The sequence below is a fragment of the Pygoscelis adeliae genome, unplaced genomic scaffold, assembly GCF_000699105.1.
Source record: "Pygoscelis adeliae isolate BGI_AS28 unplaced genomic scaffold, ASM69910v1 Scaffold232, whole genome shotgun sequence".
NCBI lineage: Eukaryota > Metazoa > Chordata > Aves > Sphenisciformes > Spheniscidae > Pygoscelis > Pygoscelis adeliae.
In genome coordinates this window covers 2,185,964-2,196,613 of record NW_008824473.1, presented here as the reverse complement: position 1 = coordinate 2,196,613, position 10,650 = coordinate 2,185,964, and the positions used below count along the sequence as shown (strand labels likewise).

At 33.9% G+C, this 10,650-nt stretch overlaps 1 protein-coding gene across 1 annotated transcript in view; it reads left to right on the top strand.

Moving 5' to 3' along the window:
- Nucleotides 1–10,650, top strand: part of CFAP54 (cilia and flagella associated 54) — a 159,883-nt gene that overhangs the window by 98,681 nt on the left and 50,552 nt on the right. Inside the window, exons 24-33 of the mRNA XM_009321347.1 lie at nucleotides 1,467–1,620; nucleotides 2,776–2,902; nucleotides 3,805–3,916; nucleotides 4,871–5,019; nucleotides 6,602–6,832; nucleotides 7,255–7,391; nucleotides 7,992–8,176; nucleotides 8,867–9,094; nucleotides 9,306–9,529; nucleotides 9,627–9,762. Of these exons, the coding sequence (XP_009319622.1) occupies nucleotides 1,467–1,620; nucleotides 2,776–2,902; nucleotides 3,805–3,916; nucleotides 4,871–5,019; nucleotides 6,602–6,832; nucleotides 7,255–7,391; nucleotides 7,992–8,176; nucleotides 8,867–9,094; nucleotides 9,306–9,529; nucleotides 9,627–9,762 (1,683 nt within the window). The remainder of the gene's footprint in view (nucleotides 1–1,466; nucleotides 1,621–2,775; nucleotides 2,903–3,804; nucleotides 3,917–4,870; nucleotides 5,020–6,601; nucleotides 6,833–7,254; nucleotides 7,392–7,991; nucleotides 8,177–8,866; nucleotides 9,095–9,305; nucleotides 9,530–9,626; nucleotides 9,763–10,650) is intronic.

The window sequence follows — 10,650 nt, the reverse complement described above, 5'->3', positions numbered from 1 at the left end:
ACAGAATGAATGAATTCTGTAAGTTAATTGAAAAATTACATTGATTACTTAATAAAAGATGTTCCATTCTTACTTAATAGAAAGTTAAATTAATGGGTTGATCAGTTAGAGAAGATCAAATTTTCAGTAATTGGCAAATACTTGACGGCTGAAGTCTGCTCTGTTGCTAAAATAGCGTATTCATCAATAAGTTTCAGGATACAAATTGAAGAGGAGTCCTTAGCTGAGGCCATGCAAAACAAATAACAAAGCTTACAACTGTCCTTACAAATATGTATAAGTGGTTTAGGACAACGTGCACACCTGTAGGGCATGCTGTTAAAAATATTTTAGAAAAAAACTTGTCATAGGAAATCCTCAAAAGTGAATCAACACTTAGCATTCCATTGATGATAGTCTACAAGAAAAATGAAAAAGAGATGAATCTGCCTCTTTCATAAGAAACTGAGATAAAGAAAATATTTCTTACACAATACAATTTAAATTATGAAATTTCAAATGTTTTCACATTTAAAAATTTTTGGGAAGTATTATTCTCTGTGAAAATGCTCATTTGAAGCAATATATTTTTGAACTTGTCAAATAGGAGAGAGTACTAATAAAGGGTGTGACTTGTCCTAAAAAGAAAATAAAAAAACCCCTCCTTGTCCTGCTGGCTGTCCTATTTAATTGGACACTCTTTGCATTCAACACACTTCAACTAACTGCTACCACAGGAGGGTGTAGCTATTGATCCACTATCACAACTGATTGTTCCACAGTGCATTTTTAACCTCCCTTTTTTCAGGGACTAGGTGCATTGATCTTTTTCAACCACAGAACTTGCCTAAGCACAAAATTTGTAGGTCATGTTTCTTTATTAAGGCAAAATAGCAACTAGCACATGTAACATTGTTCTGGTGCTCATCAGCTGGTAACGCAGTTGTGTTTAACTCAGAAGCTTGAATCCAAGTTACTGTTCTCCTATATATTATATATACTATTTATATCTATATATTGTATATATTATTTACACCTATATCTAATATATTATTTATAGACTAGAAGTACATTTGTATACGTATTTTTATATAAATATTTAGGTGAAGGAAAAAAAATCCTTTACCTACTTATGCTATCCATATGCCAAGCATGTATGTAAGCACTAGTCACTAGCAGCATCATGTGTTCAGTTCATGCTGTATAGCTTTAAATACGTTTTTGGACATGTCCTTACTGCACATCCTCCTCCACTGATGATTTGTGTGGACCTTTGTTAGAGCTCTGATGAACTCCAGACATCCTACTCATTAGTCTAGTAGCTGGAAGTTCATCAGTCACCTCTGTAAGCTCTTCGTTATTTAAGTGGCACAGCTACTTATGTTAGAAGAAAAGAGCAAGCTTTTGAATTTCTCTCTGGATAACAGAGATTTAAAAGCAAACTCTGTGCTAAAGAAGATTTTTCTAGTCTTCAGTTACGATTACAGGTAGAGTTTCTATTGTACACTATCACTGCTTGTCATAATGGATTTGATTTGGTTATCAATGTAGCTCGTGGATCAGAGCTTACAGGACAGGAAGATCCTTTGTTCCTCTACCCTGTAATTTCATGTTGGACATCAAACAGTGCTTATCGAGAAGGTAGGACAATTGGTGTTTATTTTAATTGTAAAGACTTCTTTACTTCAGAAAGTTACCAGTAAAGCTACCTGCTCCTTGCTTGGAACAAGGGCCTTGCTTGGAAACTTTCTCTTCATTTTGTTCTCAAATATACAAAATCAAGTAAAACATAGTTTTAAAAAGTTCTTAATATAGTCACATTTAGAAGCGTATGAAATACTTGCAATGAATTATTTTAGATGTTGAGGTTAAGTATATAAAATATTAATATTTTAAATAATTTGAATAAGTTTATTTTCTAAAAACCTTAAAAATGAGCTCATTTTTTTAAAGTTGTGTCAAGTTTTCAAAGGTTCTGTTTGTGTGGAATGTTCTTTTTAAATTGAGATACCCCATTTCCACATTAAATTACGTTAGTGAAAGAGGAATTCACAAAAGTCTGAGTACACTTGCATTTTTGAAATAAGATTTAAGATTCTGGTATGCGGCCTTTGCCACTGCCTTATTTTTTTTAATACTGGTGTTCAAAATAACAATGGAGCCTAGCCTGTAAAATTAGTATAGCTTTCAGGTAGGTTAAATATTTATTTCTGGATGGTAAAATCGATGAAGACAGCCAAACAGTAAAAGCAGTTTGCAAACAATTAAAAAGCTGCCTAAAATCTAGACAACACAGCTCCACTGCTGCAATGAGAACTGTGTGATGCTTGTACACTAATGTGACTAATGAGCAATGTACACTAATGAGCAACCTAAGCAAATAGGATGCAGTTACTTTGTTTATACTTGCTTTATTGTTTTTTTCATGATTTTCAGGCATGTGTACAATTAGGCATGTTGAATATTGTTATAAAATATTTTTGCACTATGTACTGCATGATACAAAAATAGTTCCAGACCTGTTTTCTCAGTCCCTACAACGTTTGTCATTCTAGGAGTGTAAATAGAGTGAACTTGTGATTCTGGATGCCCGGTCACAAGAAGAAGTATTTAGCAACTGCTATTGTGTATCATGACCTATCTGATTTTAGTATCAGTATGCCTTTTCTTCATCAGTGTGCAACATGACATAAATATGTGCTTTGAGACATACATAGCTGTAATTATAGCTGAATTCAGAAACCTGTTACAGCATAAATACAAAAACTGTGTTAATTATTTGTTACTTTATTGCAGTGATGAAATTCAGAAAGAAATCACGTTTTCTTGAGTTCTTTGTTCAAGTTTTGCACAAAATCCTGAATGAAGAGAAGTTTCAATGCGTTCTGGAATGGGCAGGCAATGTGCAAGTTTACTTGAAAAGGTAGATCTCTATGACAGTAGTAGTGAAAATCTGCTACTTAGGTTCACCAGTGTCACAGTTACAGCAGAAACTGTAAATTGTACCTAGTAGAAGACCCATCGGGAGTCATTTCCATGGCTCCTAGTCTGCAGAAGTTCCATGAACGCAGAGGATTATATACCTACAGAAAATATTGTATTGTGACCTCATTATACATGGACACTTCTCCCTCGGCTGTGTCTGTTCAAAATTCCTGTCTACCATCAGCAGTTTCCAGGATTTTCCTTTTCACAGACACCACTTGGTAAAATGCCCATTTGCTGTATTATTATGAGGCAGTGGGATAAGTTAGAAAAGTATGTTGGGTTAAATCAAAAGCAAACTGATCAGGGCCTACTGTAGTGTCTAAAAAAAAATCTTTACTGAAAAGATAAGTGGAACCAAATTGTAGACACTTATTTAAAAGGATTCCAAAGAAATTTAACTGTAACTTTGTTAAAAAGGCACATCGGTGTTTCTAAAATTTGAAAGGCAAATAATCAATGAAAAGGAGATATATTATAGGGAATAGGAATTGCAGTTATAAAAGACCAAAAAAATTGGACATGAAGAACTTCTTTGCAGAATTCTGTAGTAGAATTTGGGTAATGAAGCAAACTTTTGTTTTACTAGGAGTTAGGAAAGTGAGATAGTTGTGGCCTATAAATTGAGATTTCTATAATAAACCTTGAAAGTGAGCACTTCCTATTTTCTGAAGGGGAAGAAGGAAAGAAAACTTGCTGAATTTAAAACTCCCAATGAAATAGGAATTGCATGTGCTCTACCTGTTCCCAGAGATAACCCTTTAACTATGAAAGGAGTTTAACATGCTGCTGCTGCTGCTGCTGCTGCTGCTGCTGATTTTAACATTATTTGTTTGTCAGGAGGAACGACCAACTTCTCTGTATCAACAGAATTTCAACAAAAGAAACAAGTTCTCCCACTCTGCCAGAAGGCATGGATAGATATACTACAAGAGTTGTGGAGTTTCAGAAAGTGAGTTTTATTCTTAAGGAGTCATGTATGTCTCTACTGGGCAGCAGTACCATGAGCATAAAAATAAATTTTTAAAAGCTCTCATAAAAATTTCAGCTAGAGACATGCATAATTACTAAAATCTGGGATACAAACTGTAGTCCTCAGCTCACCTCTCCACTCCTAAAACCAGGAAGAAAAGTTGGCATGGGATTTGTCTGAAAGACCAACAATTGTGAGGAATTTGAGATGAGTCAGAGTAGCACATTCCAAAATCAATGAAAATTTGCCTTTCATCAGCTCCCTTTAAAAAATCCAATATGTTAATAGGAAATGCCTTGGGTACCATCACATTAAGAAAAGGAGAGCACTTTAAGACTTTTTGTACAATATGTTGTACTTACACTTTTTCATGAGTAGTTGTTCATGATTTAACTCCTTGTGCAGATATTCTAATTGCACTATAAAGGCTTTTTGTTCAGAATTCTTTTAAAATAAATTTTTGCTTTTATTGGAAGGTAAGAATAATCTTAATGGATTGAATTGTTTTGGAGGAAGAGTTTTATCCCTCATAACCCTCTAGTAATGCTGTAATACTGCTAGCATCTGAGATAGATTAGGGAAAGGGTTTTCTGTCTCAGTTTTTGCATTGCAAAATTTTACTATTTATAATAACAGGAAAAGAACTATCATTTTTTTGAGATGAAAAACACTGGTATATGAAAGAAAATATTTGGGGACCTGGCTGGCTTCTTAGTGTCAGGCATTTGACATATGCTTTCCAGAAAAATTGTAAAGCTTTCTGGAATATTAAATATTTCTTTTGCTGTCTTGACAAACAGTTCCAGAATTTATTTTCTGTTGTGTTCTGTTCCTGCATAAGCCAAACTGCTGTATACCTCAAGTAATTGATAATGTAGGTATAAATAAATATTTGACGTATATTTAAGATTTTCATGGAAGATTTTTTTAAAGAGTATGGAGACCTCACCTTTAAAGAAACCAGAGGCATCAACTTTAAAGAAACCAAGAACAGAAGCCTTGAGTCCTATTTGGAAAAGACAGACTCTTCGACAGTATTTTGTGAAACATCCAAATATAATGAAATCTCCAGAAGCACAAAGGTAAATAAGTTGTCAGGTTCATATACAGAACCAAAATATTTTGACTGAGATTTAGTTTACAATTAAGTGTGTTTTTCAAAACTTTTTTCTATCAAAGGGATGAATATGTGCACACTCCACTCACTTCTCTATTTTAGTTTGGTATAAAATTGGCTTCCACTCAAGAGAACAAAATCTATCTCATTTCTGTTTCAGAGAATAACTGTTGAAGATTTTGAAGTCTTTGTATTAATAATCAAAGACTGTATTTCAGTTCTGTTAGCTTGAGCATGTTGATTTATCATGGTGGAAAAGCTATGTTAATCTGCGTACTATAATGCTTTTCAAACTGTGTTGGGGAGCTTACCTGTTAGAAATCTAATAAAGAATGTTTATTTGTTCCTGATGTTCAGGTAGTTTCAGAGTGATTTTTGTCATCTTTTTGCTAGTCTTTTTGGATTATCTGTTCTGTAGCTTTCGAAAACTTTCTTGATAAAAACAAATGAAAATTCATTCACCTCTTCTTTTGAAAGATAATTGTATATATTTGGTTAACTTGCTAATAATGGTACCTTCTGACCTAAAAGAATTTGTAGTATTCATTACCTGGTGCTTTGGTCACTTATGCTTCCAGCAATTACAAGTAGAAAACTAGAAATATCTGAATATAAGCAATCACATAACTGGTTCTGGAAGTGTTTCAAATAAAGAACCTCAAAAAAGTCTTCCATACACTATCTTCCAAATACTTACCTAAACCGTCCATTTTTCCTCCTCAACAGAAAAGACCTGCCTTACTTAACATGATTTTCACGGCTTTTAGTGGAAGAGAAGATGTTTAACTTATCCTGGGCTTTTTGCTTTTTCAGCTACACTTTCGTATCTTACATAATAATATTGCTATATAATATGGTCAACATTGTATATGGTATACTGTTCTGCCCACATTTTAAAGGTGCAAAACAGGCAGAAAAATAACTTAGATTGATAAAGGGATCAGTTTACAGTTTATAAAAAAGAAAAAATGAGATTTGATTTGACTACAGCATTGTATGTGTGCCAGGTAATACAGAATTATTTGATCTGGCAGAGAAACATAAAAAAAATCTATGGCTGGAAATTAAAGCCAGGCATCCAAATTTGAAATCAAATATTCTCTTCACATTGAGGATGATTATCTACCAAAACACAGCAATAAAAAGAATGATCCAAATTTATAGTATAATAGTAGACCCTCCATCTCCTGAACAGACTGTGTAAAACACATTGTATTTGCTATAATAATCTGGATGATTCAGGTACAAATAACTTCAAACACAGAGCTAAACTTTTTGTAAGTACTAAGACAAATATCTTAAGGAAGTTGGTAAAATATGAGATAGGATTTAGTGTGTGTTAAGTGCACTTAAAGAGGGAAAGCACAATTGCTTTTCCTGACTGCAGCAAAGATCCTTTTGCTAGAAATATGTCATATGCTTCTGAGTTAATGCAGGTCTGTGGATATGCAATGGGATACTTCTGTGTATCTTTACCATGATTTTCTTTTCTAGAGCTTCAAGAAAACACAGTTTCATTTTTTGCTACTTCATATATTTTGGTTTAGGAAATGCAAGGAAGAGTTGCAAAAAGTAGCTCGTCACACCTTAGTGGTACTGCTGAAACCAGTTGTGAGTAATTACTTAAACCGAAAGAAGTTTCATCAAATGTGTCTTGAAGAGATGCCCTGGAGGTCTCAGATGAATATCTATCTGGCAGTTGCACACTACAACTTATTTAAAAAGAAACTGGAAGAGCAATATAACATTGGAATTTGTGGTTCACAGCATCTGGACAGGTATATCTTACTGCATTATCAGTGATTGCTATTAATATAGATTATTGTGTTATTGCCATTAATGCAAACAGATCTGAATTACAATATCATCAGTCAGTTTGTCATATGAACAGTTCAGCTTCCAAATGCAAATCGGTTTACTATGTAACAAGTTTTGCTTTCCATCATATGGCAGGTGACATGCACATTTTTGATTGCTCACTCGACTGGTCAGATGAAAGTTTTGAAATATTCTATACGGTGCTATTTTTTGGTTCCTTGTAACTTTTGGCTATCATTCATTATTTCTGATTCCTAAAGCTGCTGGAAAGTAATCAAAACTCACTTTTGAGAAACTGAATTTTGTGTGTGTATATCAAAATTCTTTTTAATATTATATCTGGGTTTTTTTTGTGCTTTGTTCTTTTTCTCCCATTCTGCAGTTACAATATTTTGGATCCTGAAATATTCTCATTAAATAATTCTGGCACTGTAGTGGTGAGAGAAGCTGTAGAGAATAACATGAGAACACCAACTCCTCCTCTCCTTAAAAAGTCAGGAATGACCGAAAACCAAACTTGTAAGAATTTTTAACGGGTGCACAACTGGAATCAGTTTCAACTTAACTTTTTCTCTTAATTTCTATCTTGACCTCCATCATTAGTTCTCCACATCACCTGAAACCTATAGCTCAGATATTACTGTATCCCACTAGCATGAACCTTTGTGTTTACCCTTGGAGGATATTTGGTATTGAATGAAATAATGAAGCAATTCTACACACACCACAGAATTTTTCAGAAATCTCCCCTCCTTCCTAACTTCTCCTTTTAAGAGGCCTCAGTTTCAGAAAGGTTCTTGGGAGCTTGCCACACGGTGATTTCTTCCTGAAACTTAACTTCTATGAGGGTTGTGTTTTGGCTTTGAGGCTGAAAGATATTTGGTACACATTATTATTTTGCTCAAACTTTTTTTTATCCCTGCTTCTCCCAATGCTTAAGTAAAGCATCTTATATTTTAAATATCATAACCTTATAAATATGATAACCTTAACATTGGCATTTCCTAACATTTAAGCATTTAGCTGCCACAGGAAAATCTTAGCTGGCTGATAATATTTTCTTTTTTTTTTTTTTGAGAACTTTAACTCATTTTTAACTAGTGAACTTTTTGTCTTCAGGTACAGATAAATCTTCTGAGCACAGCATTAAACTGAGTAGAACTGATGATACTCCTCGAACTCAAACGACAAACGATACAGAAATATCCATCTCGCATTCCCCCAAAGAATACAACCAGTTTCTGTCAAATACCATTTTACTGGAGCATTTTACAAAAATCTTTTTGCATTTAAGGAGAGCAGTGGTAAGATACGCTTTCTTATTAAACATTTTATTTATTACTAAGCATTGCATTACAGTACTTACTACTTTCTACATTAAAAAACTCACACTTCAGAAACTTCAAAAAAACTCCAGTGGGAAAAAGCAATGATTTCTCATCTTCTGCAAAATGTCCAAGTACAGTGTATGAAATGTCAGACATATCACCTATCATAATGTATATTTCTATCAAACATATAATAATTTATATAAATGTTATATTTTTCACTTAGTCTTTGTAACTTTCCTTCTCATGTTTGTTAAATCTTTCTGAAAATACTTGCAGACTTACCTTTCCCTTTACAGGTCTTAGTGAATACCTTGGTAGTATAAACAGAAGGACCAGTGATTGAAAGGAAATGCAGACTGACTACTTTTCCCATAAACCCTTCTAAAACCAAGTAAAAACACATGTATAGGTGGTGTGAATTAATTTTTACTTCTTATTCTCACACCAAAAGCAACAATTAAATTCAATTGTAAATTAGTGCTTCTATGAAAATTTCCGAATTAAGGTTCTACAATGCTTTATATAAATTGAAATAATGAATGATCTGTTATTAAGGATGATCCATAGACTGTAATTTTGAGATTACTTATACCTAAGTTTTGCAATAAAAGAATGAATTTCTGTATTTCCAAAGTATAATTATATTTTGAATGATATGCATAGGTTCTTGCTCACCATGGTGGCCACTGGACGCTGCTTCAAAATGCTTGTCGAGAGCTTTGGAACTATACTCAAGAATTACAGTTGATTGCTAACCATTCACATTCCCATACGGATGCATTTCCCATTACCAGGGGTTTTCTTAGGAACACCATCTGGTTGCCATTTTATTTGGCATCAGACATGATCATTGATATGATAACTGAACTACAAGCAAGCAGGTCTCTTAAGGTAAAAATTATTTTTATTAAGACGGTGTAGTCTTTATTATCACATCTTCAGTAGAGATAGTTTATTTTCTCTTGCATTATATTCTGATATCTCCAAGTTATTCTCTGTAACAATTTTTTAGAGGATTACAGTATTTTCTAATCTTTATAATTTGATTTGTCCTAAAAACAAGTTTGAAAATAACAGGTACAACAATGTTTTTTCACTGTAGATTGTGGATTCTGAAGGAGACTTCTGCATTCCCAGTTGTTTAGGAGGTATTATGGATGAGAATGGTGGTTCTAATCTCCATCCACAGTCTCCCCTGGATGATGTGAATGTGGTTGACTTGAAATGGATATGTAATCTGATTCTTAAAACAATAGAATTGTTATATCAAATGAAGAAGTGGGAAGCACTGGTACACATAGCTGTACAATTTAACATATTTACACAGTAAGTTACGCCAACTCTAATAAAAACTAAAAAGCAACATTATATAGTTAAATATACCATTATTTTGCTTAATTACTATACTTTGCTTTTTTTTCAGTGAGAGATACACAGAACAAGTGAGTCCGCTGCTGGTGTATGCTCAGAGGCAGCTACTGGAAAGGATACAGCAATTCAGTGGCCCGGACAGCCATGAATCGCATTTCATAAAATGTCTGTCTGATAATGCACATAAGGTGAACCATAGATTTCTTTTTTGGGCACTGACTCTTAATGTGAACTAAATATAAAGAAGTACTTTCACTGATTAGATTAATACGGTTTTTCATAATGTTCACAAATAGTAAATTATAATAGATTAATTAACATAATTGATTGAAGTGCATGAAAAGGCTTATATGACATGATTCCAGCAGCAGCAAAGGTCTGGACTTGGTGACCCAGAGAACATTTCTTCCGTGCATAATGTACCCATTCCATATTATGAGCCTAAATCTAATTTCATGTTAGTTCTTGATGCTGCTCTTTTAACCTGAAAACATTTATTTGGATATTGCACAATCTTTGTGATTAATTAAAATTAAATACAAAGAGATTGCTTTGTTTCTGCATTGGAACACTGCTCCTAAAGACCACAATTAATCAAACTGAGTTAACCCAAACACTGACAATACCAATAAAGAACTTGAAAAACTTGATCACCAACAAAAAACCCCTAAGCTGCTCCGCAAGTTCCTCTCATTAAAAGCCGTGGCTCTATATATTTAGTAAACTGACATTGCCACTTGGAAATTTTTCATGGAATTAGCTATTAAAAATTAGAATTTTCCTTTTTTTAACTTAAGGTTTATTTCTAAGAACTTTTGCTAAAGTCAGTTGCATGGTTGATATTTTTAATATGTTTCTATTACTAATACAACCACAGGACTTGAAGCGGGGGGATGAAGTGGGGTTTGGAATTCCAAATGGGTTTGTTCTGAACATGAACATGGGGTTCAGGAGCCACTGCCTCACCTAGAGACAGCACACTGCTGCCCAGGGCTTGCAGGAACTCAGAAGGCACTCCCGGCTTGCGAAGGGCGGCCGAGGTGCTCTGCCTTGTCTCCCTGTAAGGCTGTTTCCTG